Source organism: Trachurus japonicus, chromosome 13 (assembly GCF_045865225.1).
Source record: "Trachurus japonicus isolate A0001 chromosome 13, Traja_1.0".
Lineage (NCBI taxonomy): Eukaryota > Metazoa > Chordata > Actinopteri > Carangiformes > Carangidae > Trachurus > Trachurus japonicus.
The window spans coordinates 37,421,569-37,443,257 of record NC_140919.1 but is presented as its reverse complement, the minus strand read 5'-3'; the positions used below and the strand labels follow the sequence as shown (position 1 = coordinate 37,443,257).

General features: G+C 42.1%; 1 protein-coding gene across 4 annotated transcripts; it reads right to left on the bottom strand.

Annotated features, from left to right (window-relative positions):
• Window positions 1-649: 649 nt before the first annotated feature.
• clasrp (CLK4-associating serine/arginine rich protein) lies at window positions 650-18,635 on the bottom strand. 4 transcript variants are annotated; one of them, XR_015037499.1, is made up of 22 exons: window positions 18,520-18,635; window positions 16,674-16,813; window positions 15,379-15,476; window positions 14,854-14,955; window positions 12,529-12,608; window positions 12,173-12,257; window positions 11,922-12,058; window positions 10,796-10,892; window positions 9,610-9,688; window positions 9,452-9,525; window positions 9,321-9,362; window positions 9,052-9,237; window positions 8,392-8,691; window positions 7,099-7,284; window positions 6,146-6,189; window positions 4,509-4,577; window positions 4,284-4,344; window positions 4,056-4,114; window positions 3,914-3,960; window positions 3,736-3,821; window positions 3,467-3,491; window positions 650-1,403 (listed from the first exon to the last, which is right to left on the bottom strand). XR_015037499.1 is itself a non-coding variant. In XM_085796395.1 (22 exons), the coding sequence occupies exons 2-22, from the start codon at window positions 16,770-16,772 to the stop codon at window positions 1,361-1,363; spliced, it is 1,995 nt and encodes a 664-aa protein (XP_085652521.1). In that variant the 5' UTR covers window positions 16,773-16,813; window positions 18,520-18,635; the 3' UTR covers window positions 650-1,360. The 4 variants fall into 4 exon arrangements, 2 of the variants coding, with proteins under 2 accessions (XP_085652521.1, XP_085652522.1); XM_085796395.1 differs by having other exon boundaries at window positions 6,150-6,189; XR_015037500.1 differs by lacking the exon at window positions 4,509-4,577.
• Between the last annotated feature and the right edge of the window lie 3,054 nt (window positions 18,636-21,689).

The window sequence follows — 21,689 nt, the reverse complement described above, 5'->3', positions numbered from 1 at the left end:
CGCCGACCCTGACCCCGCCCCCCCCCCTCCGGAGTAGGACTAACACGCGCTTTATCACTTTTCTTTTCTTTTTTTTTTGTTTGTTCCTCCACTCTTTCTGGTTTCAACTGTCTTGTTTCAATCACATCACGATAGTAAGAAAATCAGCACCCAGTTCCTCCTCCTCCTCCGCAGCAGCTCCGAGGAACTACCGCGGCTGGTTTTCCACAGGTGTCTACGAAACCAAACCGGAACCAGAGGAGAACTCGTTTCTCCTTTTTTCTTATCGACCAGCTGTGACTGTTACTCAGAAATACAAAATGAAAAAAAAAAAAATCTCCAAAAACTTACAAAAAACACCACAAAACTCAATAGACGCAGCGATGAAGGCAGCATCTTCAGCAAAGTACAGCTGCAAAGCAAAAAACCTGACACTTGTCGCCACCTGCTGAGGAGAACAGCGAACTGCAGCGCTCAAATAACATAATGAAGATTTTTTTAAATATATATATATATATATATAACATAATGAAGGGGCTAATGTCCAATTTTCAATAAACACGTTTACGGTGTGTGGGAAAGCAAGTGAGAAAACATAGCTTCAGTATTTCTGTACGTGTAACCTGTAAATATAGTAAAAATCTAGATTGAAAGAACGAAGCTGAGCAAATAATTTCAAAGTCAGTTTTATTTATGATTTTGCATTTAACATTCCACTTTATTGAGAACAAAAAAGTTATTTGCTGTTTTAACCAGTTGGCAGAGGACAGAGAGTATAAAAAGAGCAGTTGACTTGTTTTTAATAATAAATGCATGGACTTCCATATTGTCTTCAACATTTCATAAAGAAGTTTTAAATGGATGTGTATAAATATCCTGTACATCAGTTCATGAGACTTGATTAAAGTGGTCCTTAGTGTATCTTCTTGTTACCGTAAAAGTAAAATGTGTTTAAACAAAACAAGCATTTTAAGGAAGATGACGTAAGTTTAGGTATTGCTTGGTATCATATTGTGGAAATACATATGTCTGCAGGTGGGTCTACAGTGAGAAGAGGAGATCAGGCAAAGAAGGGAAAAGTAAAAATGAGCATGCATGAAGAAACTCATTTCATTAGACGATCGTCACAAGATGAAGCAAAACTGAAAAGGGCGGGTCAAACTCAGCATGGCTGTGTTATCGGTGAAAGTAAGGTATTATGGTCAAAAGCTTTATACTCTGCAGACATTAACAGTACCAGAGAACACACACGTTCAGGTGTCGCTGTGGCCTGTTTGTCAACCTGTTCCTATCATCTCCCAACAGCTTTGTATTGGACAGTGTCTGTGTGTGCCAGAGGGACCAGATAGACACCGGAGATAGATGCTTTCCACCTGTCAGATCAGTATCTGTGGTATGGACTCCGCGATCGAGACCGTGACCTCCTGCGAAAACAAAAACAAGGGAGCTGATGCTGAAAGAAGGACCTCATGAGCAAGATAGAAACTGTCCACGCAGTTTCACAGAAAGGTGGAGGTTGGTATGTTTGGGAACACTTTCAGTCACTGTGTTGCCTTTATTAGGCATAGACTAGATTCAAAGGGATAGTTCAACATTTTGGCAAATTGCCCCATTGCCATAATAATCCCTATAGTCTTAGCAGTAGGTTCGTTACCTTTAATTGTTGGTGCAAACTATGTTTAGAACGGCGGAGCAGAGCCGCGAGCTGCTCAGAGCTACACTACGGAGGCTCATGAGATTTCTTGGTTCCCCTCATCAAACTCATCAAATACACAATCCAACAACTCCAAACTGCTCTCATGGACAAGTTGTGACCTACACATTCACCACACTATGAGATAATAACAGAACGTTACGAGACGGAGTTGTTTTAGAGGTAAATTCATGCAAAACAGCTGATGTGCGTTCCCGTCGGGGCAGTTTTTCAGCAAGCAGTCTCTGCATTTGCCTCTAAAACAACTCTGTCTCGTAACGCTCCGTTATTATCTCATAGCGTGGTGAATGTGCAGGTCACAACTTGTCCACCAGAGCGTTTTGTTGGATTGTGAATTTGATGAGTTTGATGAGGGAAACCAAGAAATCCCATGAGCCTCCGTAGCGTAGCTCTGAGCAGCTCGCGGCTCTGCTCCACCATTCTAAAAATAGCTTGCACCGACAATTAAAGGTAACAAACCTACTCCTAAAACTATAGGGATTATTATGGCAATGGGCCAATTTGCCAATATGTTGAACTATCCCTTTAATAATGCTACTAACAATGATGTAGTTGTGAGCAGCTTTGAGGAAACCATCAGTATTGAACAATGTAGAGTTATTCATGTAGTATGAAAGATAATACATTTCCTTTAAATAAGGTTTATATTCTAATAACTGTGATACAGCAGCTTCCACCAGCCCACAGAGCGGCCCTGAATGATTTAAACCTGCTGCTATACAGATACAGCGTTCCCATGTGTCTTGTATCTAATTAGAATTTGACAACGGATGCTTATTTATCTCCTATTTGTACAGATATTATCTATGTATACACACCTTGAAGATAATCAAAAACATGAATAACTAACTAAATGGCTATGACTGGCTGTTCATTGTTTTATTTTGTCTTTCTCAATTATAAAATGTATCAGTTAAGGGGTGATATCAGTTTCCTATCCTGCATTTGGAGATGGGGTGATGTCCAACCTCAAGCAGGCCTGCATGGTATGTGGAAAATTGTGCAATAACACTGGTCAATTTTGCGATGACTTGCAATACATAAACAAATATAGAATGAATACACAGTTTTGCCAAGTGACACTGAATGAGGAACATAGTGTAGATGAGGGTCACTATTAGTTATCTCTTTCGTTCTCTCTCTGAGATGAGATGAGAGAGGAGGTGGCTGCTGTTCAAGTTTACTAAGGTCTATGGAAGATAAAGCTTCACTCTATACATTAGTTCACTATCAACTTCGGCACTCAAACCGTTGAAAATGTAGCCTACCAGTTTAAATCTTATTGAACCATTGATGAGATGAAGGGAGCTAGCTGCTATTTCTCTTGTAACGGTTGTGATGACATTCAGAGCTACGACTGTACTACTACCTCCTGTAAAAAGTTCCACTGGTCTCCACTGCTGCTTGTGCTAGTGTCCACTGTGTGTATGTCTGTGGGTGTTTATACAAAAACGGCAACCAGTAGTAAGGTTGGACTATTTTGTTTGACTTTAAATGTTAATTCTAACCCTAAACCTGACTTGTTTTTTTTATTTATGCTCCAACTTGATTCTCACGCTGCTGAGGTCTCTCTTGGCTCATCACGTCTTTCTCAAGTTTCAAAGTTCATGACTTTAGACCAACTTTGAGTTTGAGTAAAGAAAAGGTCAAGTAGTATTGGAAATAAAATAAAAACAATGAGCCTTTCAGAATGTGTTTGTGCATAAAGGGGGAAAAAACATTAGTCATTGTACTTCATTAGAGCCGTGTAGATTCTTGTGGTTTCTTACATACCTTCTGTGTGAGTTGTGCTCGCGGCCTGAGGGACAGAGGACAGAGCCATGATGAGAACAACGGCATGCCACAACATCTCAGAGACTATAAAACTGTCAGGAGAAACTGACGCCAGCACGTCAGATAGAGGCTGGACTGGTTCAATATTTTGGTTACTTCTGTTTGAACACGCAACACTGTACACACAATAAACGCCACATGTTCGTCAAACAAATTATCATTCTATTAGATCCATATGGCCGTCGACAATGAGAAACTCAAACTCTTACCATATTTGGAGGGGGAAGGCGAGTGGCTCTGCCGCCCGTACTGTCTTTCCCATTCATCCCTCTCTTTCTCACGCCGCTCACGCTCCCTGAACACAGATCCTCTGGGTCAGAAAACAGCAACACACACACACAAATACCTAACAGTTCACTTGACACACACACACACACACGGCCTTACTTCATGCGTATCTTGCGTGCCATGGCTCGTAATTCTCCCTCTCGCTCCTGTTAAATAAACACAAAGCGATGAGGAAATAACAGATCAAAGTGTCCAAGTGTTTCTGTGTATTTCTGAAGTACACACACACACAAACACACACCTGTCGTTTGTGTTCCTGCTGCTGGATCTTCACCTGAGCGGCTTTTTTATCCGCCTTGGCTGCAGCGCAAGAAAAACCGCGGGAAATTGAGGGGAGGGAGAAAAAAAATTAATCATATTTCATGTCAGCAACAATTTGCATGTGACAGTGAGAACAACAACAGTTCACGACTGAAGGGCACATGCTGTACTTTTGTCTTAAAATTGTGCACAGACCACAAACACTCACACTGCTTGTTGAGCGCCTTCTGCATTCGTAGCTTTAGCCGTTCCTGCGGGGTCATCTTGGTCTGGAGGTGACACAGTTGTGTTAGTAAGTCCTTTCACGGCCCAACAAAAGTGTGCTTGTAAGAATGTGTGCAAAGGTAAGATCAAAGGTGCTGTCATACAATTTTGACACTATCACCTTTATGTACAGTTACTAGTGATAAAAGGCCAAAGATAAATCAATTACATGTGGTATTTGTGAAGTCAACAGGTGCACTGGCTGTGTGTGTGTGTCGAGAGAGGCAAACTGCAGCTGCTGGGGGAGAGTTTAGAAACAGGACAGCATCTAGTCACATCAACTTTTAACAACACATTTATCGGTGTGAACACTGTGAGGTAGATAGAGGAGGAGGAGGAGGAGGAGGACAGCTGAAGAGGAAGAGGGGGCCAGAAATGTGAAAAAAAAACAGAGCAACTTCATTCAGGTCCAGTGAGTTCAAGAGAGTTCAGATGGAGCCAGTGCCATTTGTCAGTGACACGCCCGTCGCGGGGCCGTTTGAACCTGGCCAGGCAAGAAAAACTGCAGGTCACAGCACTGCAGGCAAGTTTAGAGAAGCACATGACTGTTGGATTGTATTCAGTTTTTTTTTTTTTCCCCCACAAGAGAAGTCGGTTCAGGACAATGGAGGGCCCAGAGTTTGAGAGGATGTAACAACATACATAAGGAATAGTTTGACAATTGCTTATTGCTGTGAGAAAAGTGTGAGTACTCCATGTCTGTTCTCTTAATATGAAGCCACCACGAGCAGCTGGTTAGTTCAGTGGAAGGAATGGAAACAGGGGGAAGCAACTCGCCTGGCTCTACCCAAAAGCAACAACATCAAACACCTCTAAAGCTCAACAGTTCCTGTTCATCTGTTTGATCTAATAAAATGTTGGCACATGAGGCCTTATATCGGCAAACTGTCATTTTTTGGTTTTTTTAACTTGTACTTAGATGCTACGTTCTAATTGGTGAGCTTTGGTAGTGCTGATAGGTGGATTGCCTTTGGATATAGTCTTGATCATTGTTTCCCCCTGTTTCCAGTCTCTGCGCTAAGCTATCCAACCGGCCTCATATTCAGCATAGAGACACAGGAGTTGCATCATTTCTTCTTGTCCATCTCTCAGCAAGACAGGAAACAAGCGCATTTATCAATATGTCCAACTATTCCTTGAAATACTCACCTCAAGTCTTTAATCAGTGTGTGGCTTATGTCAGAGTGTGCACCACTGTTTGTTAAAACAAGTATCAGATACAACAGTCCAGAGCTAAACCCACTCTTTTTCTTTTTCAGAGCCGTATTAAACACAGAATTGTCAGAATTGATCACTTGGCTATTACTGATTGAGAAGTTGTAGAGACAGGGTAAAAAGAGAAAGAAGCCCTCTTCTTCCTCTTAAAGCCACTGATATGTGAGAATATCAAGACTACAAACACATATATAAAAGATGCTGCACTCCGTCACCCACATGTATATATGGAAACATACACGCACCACCCAGACTATAAGCATCATCGAGACATAAATGACAATTTCACAGCGTGTCTACATGTTCTCCATACAGAGATGGCTGCATTACTTCAGTCATTTGTCACTGTTGGCAAGTTGGCATGAATACTGTGGTGGTAATAAAGTAGATGCAGGTGTTTTGACTGCAGTGAACGTCCATTTTTCGGGTGGGGGTGGGGGTGGGGGAAGAAAAAACAAAATCATATCATTTTTTTTTCTCTGTGGGCAACAATGGCTTCTACATCCCAGTCTGGTGGACAACCATGTCAGCCTGTCAGGGATGAGGGAGGCGTAGGCTTTAGCAAGAAACCCAGCTAAATCAAATTCTTACTGACTTTGGCAGCTCCCGTCTCTTTACCACTCGCAGTGTCAGGCCTGGGGAGGGGAGAGAGAGAATTAAAACACCATTATCTGAGGTGGTGAGGACAGTTTGATTTATATAAAAACATCATCTCTCTAACACGTTAATGCTGAGGGGTACGCAAGACTTCAAAATAATGACTATGCATTAAAGAAGAAAGATATCAATACACCCCCAGTTGTTTCATGCATCATGATGATGCGTTGCTGGGCTGATTGTGATTGAAGACAACTTTATTATGGATTAGCTGCTTCATAGCTGAGGTGCAGAAGAGACTGCAGAGTTTACAAATCCATAACTCCATCAAAAATAGTCTGGGGCCGTTTAGTGACTGTATTGGTAAGCAACCGAAACCAGGGCGAGAGAGACAGGCCTTTCCGTCAAAATAAAAGCACCAAGCTAATAAAGATGCTGTAAAACCTTTTAATTTAAAGAATATAATTTACAAGAAAATCCCGAGCCATTAAGTTAACCTTTTCTTTTATTGTACTTAACTGTATTACAAGTTATTGTCTATTCTATAAGTTTTATTTTGGTGAACACTTTTACTTTGGTGAATCCAGACAAAATTCAGAGTGAATGGATACCAGGCTCTTCTCTCTGTATGAAGAGCCTGGTGAAGTGAGGCTAATCAAAAATGACTGTATATGACTCAATATATATCTTAAGTGGGAAGAGTGAATACAATAGACTATTTAATACTGGCACAGTTTACACCGCAGGAACTTCAGGGTACTTTTATGTGGTAGCGGCCTATAATTAACAGAGCTATATTTTTTCTTATCATACGCCCTGACCACTATTTGAAGTCCATATCCTCTGGTTGGGAACCACCAGTGGTTTACATGTCACGTTGTTTCTCTGGCTCATGAAGAGTCAAGACATTTTTCTATTTGGATGTGTTGGTGCAGTGGTGGTCTTACTTTCTGAGCTTGTCAAGGACAGTCATTGTAGAGGGCTGGGCCGCCCTGTGAGAAGGGGAGGGACTGTGGTTTAGGCGGCTGGGGGACAGAGAGGGGCTGCGGCTGGCGCTGCCGCCCCGCCGGTGACCTCCACTGCCCCGCCCTCCTCGCCTGGAGCCGCCCCCCTGCCGTGAGCTGGAGCGGGACCTGGCAGAAAAGAGTATGGCTGCAGTGGTACACTCCGAAGTAGACAAGAGCCATGGAAGCTCCTTTATTATTCAGGGATGCAAACGGGTCAGGACCAAAAAAGAGAGGAATTGTATGGTGGGGGGGGGGGGGCTGCTCACCATTAACAAATAATTACATTACAATATCACGGAAAAGTCAATTTCCAGTAGTTCAACCCCAACCAAGTATTGAGTGCATATAGATGGACATACATTTCTATATTAAAAATGCTTAAAAAAAAAAAAAAATTCCTTTGCAATATTTCAATTTTGGAGATACTGAATTTTAGGTCTTCACTGAATGTTAGTCATAATTATTACTATTAAAATAAACTGAATAAATAAAGACATGGGATGTTTCATTCAGTGTGTAATGGACATATAGGCCTATATAATGTGTTAGTTTCACTTTTTGAATTGAACACATTCTACATCGCGGAGGTGACGTCTTTCCACTCAGGGCTTCCTTCACCTCTGAAACGGGGCAGATCTCCGTGGAAACACCTGCCTGACACAGCAATGTATGTAGGGAACCGTGCATGTCCGCAGCGCACAGCTCCATGGACATGCACGGGGGGAAAAAACCGCCGTCGCACCGACTGCACGCGGCTACACGCCGCTTTGGGTAACGAGTGCGCCTGTCGCGTCTACATTGGAGGTCGGCTGTTACCAGTATAAATCAGAGACCATGAATGAGTTTGCCTCAGTTTCACGTGATTGTCACTGTCAGCCTGTTAGAAAAACATTTTACTGATCCGAGCTGAGACCCCCCCCCCCCAAAACAAAAACTCTTCGGATCTGAACGATTCTAGGGCTGCCCCCAACCAAAGATTTTGTTGGTCGACCAGTAGTCGTCACTTATGGCGATTAGTCGACTAATCGACCCCCCTGGTCGACTATTTGGGGGCAGCCCTAAACGATTCACACAAGTCACCTAATTGGTCATGAAAAAAGCGAGTTGCGCTTTTCGACGTGCTGTTTGCATCCCTGATTCTTTCAACAAAACACAGACAACCTGCCCACATCTCGCCAATGCGTCCTTCGTATAGAAACGTCAGTCCAGATGGCGGTTAGCGCGAAGCCTTACCTTGTGCGTCTGCGTGCCGAGTAGCGCCTCCTGTCCCTGTCTCTGTCCCTGTCTCGCTCGTTGGACCGTGACCGCGTCCAGTCCCGTCTTCTCCACGATCCGGTTCCTCCGTTTCCTCCTCTACCTCTGGAGTGAGACCGGGAACGCCTTCTTGACCGGGAGCGGCTTCGGGAGCGGCGCCCGTCCCTTCCTCCCCGCCCTCGTCGGGCTCGACGCGACCGGGAGGATGAGCGAGAGGAGGACCGAGATGAAGAGCGAGAAGAGGAGGAAGGGGAGCGACTGGAGGATGACCTTCGTCTCCTGGACAAACAGAGACACGGTGTTTGAGTGAACAGCACCGGCCCAGCGCCTAGCCTATCTGGACAACATTTCTGTTTCCTTGTTTTTAACAAATCTGACCGTCAGATAGACTGGTCAATGTGTGTCAAAGCTTAAAACTACCCAAACCTTTCTCTATGTACATGCACAGTTGAATAGGTCCTATTTGTTACTCATGAGCAACTATTTGAATTGATATAATTTGACTGAAAACTGATCCACCTCACCTACCACAAAAATCAATCAGTATTCTTTCTGCGTCAACAGCTGTGGTCATTTCAGTGAACATAATGACTGCAAGAGGAAAACAATGAAAGGCCAGGAAGAGGGAAAGTTACCGACCGGGAGCCCCTGCTATGACCTGCAGGGTGCTGCAAGTTGGAGGGGGCGTGGCCAGAGTGTGGAGCGGTTTGAGTTGCTGCTGCAGCTTCATCATCGCTGCCTCCGAAGCTGGTGATGAAGGTGATCTTCTCCGGACCCGGAGACCGAGATCGTGATCGAGACTCAGAAGTGGACTCTGACTTTGGCCTGAGGGAGATCAGAAAATAAAGTTGACGGACTCGAAGACAAGCAGGAAACAGCTGAGGAAGGACAACAGCAGGTTGACTGACCGCTTGTAGGGATCATATGTTGGGCTGTCTCTCCTGGCGTAGCTGAAATCCATGAAGGATGAGGACACAGGTTAAACAAGTTTGGAAGAAGGTGTACTATTAAAAAACCTATAAAGAAAACATAAACTTACCTTGGCGGGCTGATCTGTCTACCTTTTAACCTCTTCTCCCTGAACTCTCTCCTTTGTCTGCGAGAACGCCGGCCCTGAGAAGATCACACATATGTAGATCACAAAGTTGCAGACTAACATACACAACACAAGTACAAATTCAACAGATGTTATCTTACAGAGTACATGGCCTTTTCTGCCTCAAGAGCCTTGGCATGTTTGATGGCCTCCACTTCCTCTTTGTCTTTTCTCAACATCCTGTAAAATACGTGACAGCATTACAGTTATAATCAACATCATCTTAGTACCGGCTGCAGAACACATTGCTGCTGTGTGTCTCTGTCTCTATTAGCAGCAACACATCCTGGCTAGGCTTACCTGTACTCTCAGGCCTCTGCACTTAAAATGCACTTTGGTATGAATGTGTTTTTCTTTCTTTTAATTCTTGCAGCAATATGCACTTTAACGCAATGTGTGGACTGTTAACATTTTTACCATGCACTGAGAGCATTATGCATTATTATTATTATTATTATTAACAGTAATTTATTACTAGTAGTATGTTTTTATTATTTGTACTACCTGTTTTTATGTACAACTGCATTATGTTGTGGCCAGTGATATGTTGATGTTTTGGTGCCGTCTTCTGCCTATTGTGTTTGTGATGCCTGCTGCAAATTCAATTTCTCTCAGGATATAAATAAAGCTGAACTGAACTGAATCCCAGCAGACTTAAAGCATATTTTTGTGTTAATATAAGTCTTAAATAGTTATATCTTCCGACAGCAATCACTTACATAGAGTGTTTGGTCTGAAACACGGGTCTGTCAGTCCCTCTGCAAACTTTTCTCGTATCCTACAAGTTTTATCCAATGAGGAGAGAGAACGGCATGCAGGGCTGTGTGTGCAGCCGGTGCAGCCAAGGGATGCGCATGAATGTGGTGACGTAGGGACGAGGACCAATAGATCCATGACGAGGGCGGGGGCTGCTAACTCCGTCGGCTGACAAGAAGTTATGGTGCGTTCGAGGCAGCCCGTAACTCATGTTTTTCCGACCTGTGAAGTCGTACCAGTTCGATCTGGTACGAGTTCACGGGTCGGAAGTTACGAGTGGCCGTTATAGTGACTTTCACAGATAAAACAGGTCGGAAAAACACGAGTTGCGGGTTGCCTGGAACGCTACAAAGTCGTAAGTCGTGACTTGAAGCTGTAATTTACGGTTTCAAAAGCCTGCCTGGAACGCAGCATTAGCCAAAACGACCGGATCGCTTACTTCTGCTTTAAGAATCAGTAAGTCTAGTATTGTTCCAAACACACATACTTAACTTGACTGGACAGTTGGAACATGATGATAATAGACCTTACCTTACAAAGTCTCCTTCGGCCATTCCATACGCTGTTGCCATTTTGTTTACGTCCAGAACCTGTTCCTGGTTCAGCTCATCTACATCGACCTCCACATCTGCACAAACACAGGTGTGACACTAAGTTTTCAAATCATCAAATATCAAACATAACAATGTCTTAAACTGAAGGCCCAGTGTGAGAAGTTAAGGGCACAGATGAAAACTGCTGTGGAACCTCTGTAAAAAAACTACCTTAATTTTGGAAAGAGGTTGTGAAAGTGGTTACAGTTGAAAAAAAAAATCCTACATAGTATATTAAATCTGGCATGTTTCCATCTTCTTTTAAGACCCGTTAAAGGGATAGTTCAACATTTTGGCAAATTGGCCCATTGCCATAATCGCTATAGTCATAGCAGTAGGTTCATTACCTTTAATTGTAGGTGTAAGCTATTTTCAGTACGGCGGAGCACAGCAGCTGGCTGCTCAGAGCTACGCTATGGAGGCTAAGGGAATTTCTTGGTTTCCCTCATTAAACTCATCAAATTCAACATCCCAAAACTCCACAGCGCTTTTGTAGACAAGTTGTGAGCTGCACAACCACCACGCTATGAGATAATGACGGAACGATACGAAACGGAGCCGTTTTCGAGGTAAATACAGGGTAAATACGGAGACTGCTTGCTGAAAAACTGTCCCTGAACGCAACGCGCATCAGCGGTTTTGTATGAACTTACCTCGAAAACGGCTCCGTTTCGTATCGTTCCGTCATTATCTCATAGCGTGGTGGTTGTGCAGCTCACAACTTGTCTACAAAAGCGCTGTGGAGTTTTGGGATTTTGTATTTGATGAGTTTAATGAGGGAAACCAAGAAATTCCCTTAGCCTCCATAGTGTAGCTCTGAGCAGCCTGCTGCTGCGGTCCGCTGTACTAAAAATAGCTTACACCGACAATTAAAGGTAACGAACCTACTGCTATGACTATAGCAATTATGGCAATGGGCCAATTTGCCAAAATGTTGAACTATCCCTTTAACAAACTGACAATTTGTATTACACATTACTCCTCTATTTCCTGTTTTTTGCTTTGTCTTGAGATTTAATTTTCCTTATGTGTAAATCTCATTATTGCTAAACTAATTTCCTAACCGATATCTGGGATCCCCTCATCCTCTTCAGATTCACTGTTCTCTGAATTCTCTTCATCTTTGTCTGACTGGGGCTCGGGCTCTGTCACAGTGCTGTCTTCATAGGTGTAACCAATGGTGGCCTTTTTCTCAGCCAGCCTGCACAAAAAGAAGAAGAAAGGCTGCTGTCAATGCTCCAGTGAGAAAACAAACTGTAAAAATCTCATACTTTAATGCATAGTAAGGATGAAACAGCAATGTAAAAAGACATACTTCTTCTTCTCGTCCTCATTTGGTTTCTGCAGGCCACCGTAGAGCTCGTCCAGGTAGATCTGGTATAAACACTGCTCCTCAGAGACTGTGAGAAGACAGCAGAGTTAAAGACCCCAACACAACTGCAGAGTACACCCACTGAGGTTAACACACTATGATGATACAGTAACAGCACACATGCAGCATGTGTGTGCATGTGTGAAATATATGAACAGTGGTTGCACCTTTAAACCAAACAGTGGTTAAATGGTTAAATGTGTGTCATTGACCACTGATGTTACTTTTAAAAGTGGAGTGAAATATAATGTTAACTTTCTGTTATAAGAAAATTAGTTGTGAGGGTTTGTGGTACTCACTGTTGGCAAAGTCGTTCTGTACTAGGCCTCTGTAACGCTCATAGTTACACTTCCTCTCCTCCATCTCCTGCTCTGGGGTGCTGTATACAACAAAGAGAAGAAGGTTGTTTTACTACTACTACACTCAATACTCAAATCTCACCATGCGTAGCATATTTCAAGGGTTCTGTTGGGTTCAAATTAAGTCTAATACCACATAGGATACAATTCATAACCCTTTTCATAGCTTTACTGGTCAATGAATAACAGAAAACCAGCAAAACATTGAGAACATGAATTTCTCTAAATTCTTGTCACATTTTTGTTTTTAGTCATTCAATAATTCCTAATAAAGCTTCTTACTTGGCCTGGTTCCATATAAGTCTAAATAAATAAATCTCAGTGTGCTCATTATGAATTGAAGAGCTTCATGGGCCTTCATAAGCAACAGGTCTGATGGTATCAAATTGACCTACATGAGAAAGACCTGATAGTCCTTGGGCCAAGACCAAAATTTCACATATCGGTATCACAAATACCGATACCGAGGGCAAATACTAGTTGTGATTTGTCTTATTCCTATACACCCCTAGATTAAAGGGACATTGTGTAGGAATTACTCCCATCTAGTGTTGCGGTTGTATATCGCAAGCAACTCAATCATATTTTTCATGCTGCATTCACGTGAAATTGGGCAGACGGACGACAGTCGCTGCACGTAACGACATAAACAAGCCTCTATGTAAACAAGTGGTCCGTCAGCACGAGGCAGAACAATACACATGACAATATGTTGTCATGGCGATGTGGTATTGTTTACCTGGCCCACGTTTTACCGGCTTTCTCTTGACTTCTGTGACTAAAATGACATCTGGTTTGTTAGCGACGGCCGTCTGCCCGACTGCAGGTGAATGCAGCATCAGTGTAACGCTCCATTCCTCCTCACTGCGTTACCGCGGTGACTTCTCACAGACGCCACCTCGACCTGAGCCGACAGCTCCGGTGTCTCCGCTGAGTTTCCGTGGTTTCCTACCGTCACGCTGCCACTGAACGTAAAAACATGGCGACACCACATGGCAGCAGCACCGAGCTTACCCGCTCCATGGAGATATGAATGATATGAACGGCTCATTCAGAGCTGAAAGGAACACTTCACTTTGTTGATGGGGGGGATTACTGATTAATGAAAAACAGACTTTTGAATGAAATAATCGATTTTCCTGAATAGATAATAGTAAAAGTTACACATTGTCCGTTTAAGTTTTGAGACCTTGCTGACTGGCAGCTTTATAGTATTTACTATATCACCTCTTGAAGTAATAGACTGTTGCTGTTCAGAAACAAAAAAAGTGCCTTCCCTGGAAATCATCTTTCTTTCATCATATCTGATCCATCATCTAAGATGGCATAGGTATCAAAGGTTTTGTCCTCGTTACTTTAACAACATTTGGGCCTTTCTCAAACAAAATCTGGTGTTTGTCTCTCGCGCTCTCTTTTTCACACTCCCTCGCTTGCCCTCGTATCGATCTGCAAAGACTGGACAAAAACAGAAGCGCGGACACCATGAAAATGAAACACTAATTCCTGTGACAACTGGCCAAGGTGTCCAGGTCAGTCCCACGTGTCAATAAAAGCTATGCTGGGTGGGGTGGTGGTACCAGGTATCAACATTGTGCACTCCGATCCATCATCTAAGATGGCATAGGTATCAAAGGTTTTGTCCTTGTTAGAGAGTCTCACTTTAACAACTTTGGGCCTTTCTCAAACGAAATCTGGTGTTTGTCTTGCGCACTCTCTTTTTTCACACTCCCTCGCTTGCCCTTGTATCGATCCGCATAGACTGGACAAAAACAGACGCGCGGACACCATGTCAATGAAACACTATAATTCCTGTGACAACTGGCAAAGGTGTCCAGGTCAGTCCCTCCCACGTGTCAATAACAGGCTACAGAGGTTCAGGGAAACACATGAATTAATATTATCATTGATGACGTATGCCCAAGGACTATGAAGTGCCTCCTCTTACACAATTCAGTGTAACAACAATTTCACTTTTGGTTGATAGTTAGGTAATGTCTCCTCTCCTGACAGCCTGCAGCAACATAAAACAACAACTTGCACTTCAAATGAACATTGTTATACTAGGTTTTTTTTTAATTTTTTTAAAGTGAACCACATTCAGTCCACAAGTTGAAAAAAACAAAAATTTGTTAAAGTTTTTGCAAACAAGTCTATTAAAAAGGTCCGTATGTGGTTATTGACAATCAGTTTAACAAAACAATAAAATAATTGCACTATATACACATTCTGGGGTTAGATGTAGCTCTATGTAACTTTAAGACTTACGTTGTGCTGAGCAGTGGAGGGGTGTAGGTGGGGATGTAGTCCAGATGAGCCCTTACATCAAACCTGTCAATCATATTGTTGGCATCTCCTTGCCAAGGCATCCTTAAAAAAAATAAAGAAATGAGGTGTAAGCTGATCAGCAAGAGTGATGTTGACTATAAACTCATCATGCACTTCATTAGGAACACCAAACTAATCCCTTTGCTCCCAAAACCTCATTTCTTCCTGGCATTGATCCAACATCAACAAGATGTTGGAGATTCTGCGCCACGTTGACATAACTGCATGACATAATTTCTGCAAAAGTCACCTCCACACTCATGCTGCCACAATCCTGTTACACCACATTGGACTGTGGCATTTAAACAATGACTCCTCGGTGTAAAGGAGCCCAAGGTTTGACAGGAAGTTACTCCTTACACCACCACTACCAGCCTGAACTCCTGACACAAGGGAGGCTGGGACCAGGGATTTTGGCTATTGATGCCAAAGTCTGAAAAAGTCTTATGTGATGTGTTCTCTTACATGTTGACCGGGCTCTCTGCAGCCATCGCCACAGCAGGATCCAGATGGATCTTGTATGCTCGACCATGAACCTGGAGGAACTGAGCTGGATCTTTTTTCTGTTGAAGCAAAATGAGGAAGTCAAAGGCAATAAAACAACAACAACAAATACTAATTTAGGTCATTTAGTGGGGTCAATCTTAGCTCACAAATCCTTCATTAGTTGCGTTTCCATCCACCTTTTTTTATTCGCATTTTCAAAAATTGTGAATAAATACTTGGATGGAAACGCCGGAAATTTGAAAAAAGGCAGTAAATGCGCATAAAAGTTTTTACGCTTTGGGGGGGGTGGATTTGTCAGCGTATCGATAAAAGGAAAATGCGACTTTTTGTTATGGAAACAGGTTATGCGAATTGAGCCAGAGTTTGTGGGTGAAGTGCTGCTGGACTTCACCCAGGGTCGTTCAAACAAATGGATAACGACGCGGTGTCCCAGCTCTTGTCGCTGCACACCGCAACACGAACGCGCTCCGTAACCCGTAATCTTTTGTTTATGACTGTTAAGACTACACAAACACACACGTCGTAATATCGTATATATATGTCGGTTATCCACCGCTCCATTTATTGATTTTTCACCGGCTTTTGTTGTCAACAGATGCACATGGTCGAGAGGACCGTAACCAAAACAGCGGAAAAGTGAGCGGACTTGCACAGTGTCTTTCTGTGTAAATATCTCATGTTAGGCTACAACATGAAAACCTGCAGCTTATATTCAAGTGCCTATATGTGTATTGTCTTTTAAAATTTAGCTGGTGCAGATTATATACAGGTGCGTCTAGTCCGGAAAGTAAGTAAATTGTCCATGATGTTGAGTGTCAGCTGTCAGCTGAGTGTCAACTGTTGTCATGGATACATTCACGCTCTCTTATGACGTAATCTCACGGCACACTCCTCCTCTCCCAACAGTCGCAAAACAATAACGAATGGAAACAGGCAGAAATTCGCATTAGTTTTTTGCGCATTTTCACAAAATCCGCTCTTAAATTCGATACATTTGGATGGAAACATGAGCAACAAAAATAATGTTTGTCTGGGAGTCAGCTCTATTCCCCTTTCAGTTCATCCATCTAAATTAGACTTCATTTACACAGCTTAAATGAACAAACAGTCAGGAATGGAGAGCTGACAGCCCATTAAACCCCAGTGATCTGTTTTGCGGCTTGCTGCCACACAGTTTCAGAATATCATAAACAATTTATACACACACAATTACATTTAACTACATCTGCATGTTGCTCAGCTAAGTCTCTTACTATCTTTTCGTAGTACTCTCGCCGGCGCTCTCCTCGGCGTTTGTAGTCTACCATCATGCCACGGAGCTTGCGCTCATGTTTGCGGGCCTCCTGCCACATGACGGCTCCGCTGGGGGTGGGGGCGCGGCGGGGCACGGCTGCTGCAGGGAGACAAAGATGGAAGACACGTGAGAAAGAGAATAACATAACAATAGGATAACATAGGTTGTGGAAATCAAAAGACACAGATGGAAGTGAAACTGGCGGATACACAGTTTTCTAAAATAACCATTTAACCGGGACAAGCTGCACAGACCAAGCTCTTCTTCCGAGATTACTGCATATAACATCTGGCTCCCACCTCATTTCTTTGATATGAATATCACACACACACACACACACACACACACACACACACACACACACACACACACACACACACACACACACACACACACACACACACACACACACACACACACACACACACACACACACACACAGTAAACCAGTTCTTACTCACTGTAAAGATAAACCATAAACCACAATCAATACAGCTAAAAACACAACACTAAACGCTTAGTTGACACATAAGGTGACTCACACAATATATCATATCTTCTGCAAAACATCAACATTACTATTTTTGAGAAAGTCAAAATTTAAAACATGAGATTTAAACCGATATCAGTGCCAAAAAATGTGAAAAGTCATCTGTCATCAAAGAGATCTGTGTGCCCACCTGACATGTGTTTTACATTACTTTGATGAACAAGTTATGTTGGTCTTGAAATAGGCTGTCACAAATAAAAATGTTTTGTATCATTAACTAAGGATTTTCTTTGGACCATGAAATGTAAACTGCCAGAAGTTGTTAACGTGATGTTATTGTGGGTCATGGGATGCTGTGTGGTTTGAACCACTTTAAGGGTATGACTGGATAATTAACACTTAATATGCCTTAACATCTCCTTATCCTTAATGTTGACAATACTCTGCACCATTGAGCATATTATGAATAAACAAACAAATCAAAGCCATCTCAAATACAAATGAGGACATGACTGCTAGAGTAATGTAACTGGCTAGAAAACTTCATGGGATTCCCCGTTTGACAGATAATGGCTTCATTTTCTAAATTTAAAACGATGCTTATTTATTGTTTGGGTATACTTGATAATATTTAACCTTTCTGGTCGGCGCAGTTACAAACATTAATTCAAACGTGAGTATTTACCAGTATTGATAAGTTTAGTTACTATCTTGCTCTCACAACATTTAACTCGTGTTGACTGTATCATATAAAAACAGGTGCTGCAGAGAAAATGTGACATTCAAACCAATTTGACCTGCCAAAAATATGTGGCCCGACAGTAACGATTTGATTGTTGCAAGTGTCAGATGTTGAGTTAATCTAACTAAACTGCCGTGATTGTTTGTTTGTTTATTAGTTTATAACAGCAGCTAAAGTCCCTGGAGCTTAAAGCTAATGTAGCTAACCGCTGACACCAACGCTGTGCAGCTCAGTCTGTCTGTTACTACCTGCTCGTCCACTGAGGCTATCTGCACCTCCCCATGTCGGCTTTAGGGCCAAATATGACTCAAGGTAAATGTTTTCAAAGCTATCGAGCAGATTGTCAGCCCACACACTGGCCTGGTTGCGTATGTGACCATGGCCTAATGACCGTCTGCTGCTGTTAGCCACCTAGCTCCACAGCTAGCATAGCCTAGCCTAGCCTAGCCTGTTGCTAAGCTAATCTGCAGAAACGTTAGAAACAGCGTGGGAACGACAGCGCGGTTTGCGTCAACAACACATGAAATACAGCCGCACCTCTCGCCCAGAAGCGTTTACAGTGTCACTGCTTACCTGTTTTATTGACCACCAACACACACTGAGGTTGTTTTTGGTCAGGTAAGGACGATGGTCTCGGAGCGTTACACGCCTCCTGCTCCTCCTCCGTGGACTGTGGGGCCGTGTGCAGTGACAGAGGCCGCCTGAAGGGGGCGCTGCGTCCACGCAACGGTGGGTGGATGCACCGAGCGCATGTGTGTGCTAGTTAGGCTATTATATTACTTCCCCAGACTAGTCTAGGCAATTTAGCTCATTTTGGACCCAAAAATAGAACTAATTGTCACAGAAGGTTTTTCACCATACATCATTTCTATGAGGTGTCTAGAACAACATACTAAAAGTCCTAAGAAATCCTAGTTGGGGAAATATGTTTAATTTGCATCATTATTTACTGTATAAAGTCTATGGTGCCGACAACAATTTTATACTATAGACCAGGGGTTCTCAACTAGTCTCACTCTGGGCTCCACATTTTCCCATGGTCATTAAGTCGCGACCCGCTTTTATAGAATTCAAACCAAGATTTTTTTTTAAAGCCTTTAAAAACTAATTTTGCTCTTTATTGAGCAAAGTGCATTTCAGAGCACATGAATGAAACTGAGGAGGACCATGACAACTGCATGTACAGAAGTGAATAAAAAAATATCAAACTGCACAAAATGGAGAACAACAAAACGATATATTTGACTTCTAATGCATCTCTGCATTCAGAGCATGTTCACAAAAGTGAATAAATATCAAATTGAGCAAAATAAAGACCCACAAAACAAGATTCACTGCATTCAGGCCACATTAATAAGAAACTGATATCTTTGCATTCAGAGCAAATAATAAGAAACTGAGGAGGACCATTACAACTGCATGTGTTCACGTTATTTTTCAAAATAAAATACATGTCCAACATCAGATGTGCATTAAATATCATTTACTTTTTTGACCAGCTGTCCGCGACCCATCCAGAACGGGTCCGCGACCCACTTTTGGGTCCCGACCCACCAGTTGAGAACCACTGCTATAGACGACCAGAAACCAACCAGAGCTGCAAAGCTGAAATGAGTAAACCAGTCGATTGCCAAAATTAGGCTTCTGATAATCTAGTCTATTAGAATAATAATAATAAAAAAGTTACTGTTAGGCCTACCAACTTTTCAAATATGAGTAGGTCTATGTGATAAATTTCCCAGTTTTTCTTTGACAGGAAACTCCACAGAACGCAACATCCGAATAGACTTAAAAATAGACCCACTTGGCTTTAGAAAATAATGATATATGATAAAATAGTGTGCATTTTCACTGCCATATAGCACAGCCATACAATTCTTCTATGTTGGAATAACCCTACCTCATAAGGGGCTTGATTTGCTTTCAATGTAATTACTAGTTGACACAGTGGAACTGGCAGCAATAAGGCCACAAGATGTCCCTGCAGGACAGGCATAACTTTGAAGGCCTTCTCTCCTCCAGACCACCAACCTGGGTGCAACCAACTCCCCTCTCTTTTGAGATCTTAATGGAGAAATAAAGTGAAATATGAATGTAAACTCCACATCAGCAAATATTAATCATGTATGCAGTCTATGCACCCTACAAAACAGGATGTCATTGTAACACTTTATTTCATAGGCCTTGTAGCTATGTTGAAAGTGAACCAAATTATGCTGTATTTGTAATTAGGCATTTACTATGTAGCCTACTACATGACTGTTGATGAATACAAATTTAAAGTACTTATAATCATATAATTAAGGTAATTAAAACGAATTTTTACTTTATCCACCACATTTGAGAGATAAATATAGTGCTTTTTATTCCAGTGCCTTTATATGACATGTATGATAATTACTTACTGTTTAGATATAAGTTTGCACAAAAACATGCAATCTTCTCATAATGTATTGCAATTAGGATTAAATGTTTTTTTTCTGCATAGGGAATGCTTTTACTTTAAATACCTTAAGTTAATTGATGATATTGATGATACTTTTATTCGAGTAAATACTTAAATGAAGTAATTTGAACCCTTCTTGTGCAGTAATTAATATCGTATAAATTATGGGTGATAACAGAAACCAGCAGCTGAGATACACCTGTATGTTCTTGTTCATATATTTACCAGTATATATACATATATTTATATATTTATATTTACCACCACATTATGAACTCTAAGGCTTTGACTGAGTGGCTATACTCCTTATCAGCTGAGTGTAAACGTCTTAATCAGTGAGAAGTTGTCTGACATCCTGGTCCTCACAGCAGGTGTAGAGAGAGGCTCCAATGCATAACAGCGTACTGTGTGTGTGTGTGTGTGTGTGTGTGTGTGTGTGTGTGTGTGTGTGTGTGTGTGTGAACTGTTTCCTACATTTCCTCCTTACCAGGGTGGTGACAGGAAGCCTGTGTTCATTTCCAGCCAGCCGCAGTTTGCACAGGTCAGAGGTCACATTTGGAACATCCATTTGCCCATTAATTGTCACTGCGGTGACCTTGCAGTCACTTTACCCTGCCCCGACATACAAACCCCTTCCTTTCACACAATGTTATTTTACAGCCATTTTGTCAGTCTTACATGAATGCATGGAATGAGATTAAGCTAATACGCAGACACTGCCTTAAGTGTTTTTAATATTTTTCCCTTGCTTTGATGCTGCTAGCTTATATTACGTTTTAATTGGAAGCACTATTCCTTTGAATCCAACTATTCCTCTTGCAACTTAGTGAAAATTTGACAGACTTTCCAATAGCAGACGAGTTTCTCACAACCACACAGTAATTTTCGTAGGAGGACTGGGGTCAGTCAGGTGTTTTTCCATTTTTCCTGGCACTGTCAGCTTCATTGTTTATAAATGTGTGTCATAGAGAAAGACAGAGAGCGAGAGTCGGTGTGTATGCTGTGTGACCCACTGACCTACTGAAAGTGGCTGAGGCATATGCTCCATAATATCTTCTCTTCCTCGAATCTCCCCATGAGATATTCTTCCTCAGGCCTTTGTCAATTATAAATTGTCTTAGTAAATCAAATGCACATTTTTTAGGGTTAGGGTAAAGGTGGGTTGGTGGTGGCTCTCTCTTGCAAACAACACAATGTATAATCTTGGACTGGCAGTGCTGACACCTCCCTCTACCAGCAAATAATATGGCCCTAACTAGCTGATGAATGATTATAGGTCATTCCAAAAACAAAAAAC

Excerpts from the sequence above, each read along its gene's own strand:
- clasrp (XM_085796395.1), bottom strand. The coding sequence starts at position 16,772 with ATGTGGCAGGAGGCCCGCAAACATGAGCGCAAGCTCCGTGGCATGATG. Across the intron at positions 9,689-10,795 it reads GCCGAAGGAGACTTTGTAAG|GATGTTGAGAAAAGACAAAG; the intron begins GTAAGGTCTATT and ends CGTATTTTACAG. Across the intron at positions 8,692-9,051 it reads GGTCATAGCAGGGGCTCCCG|GAGACGAAGGTCATCCTCCA; the intron begins GTCGGTAACTTT and ends CTGTTTGTCCAG.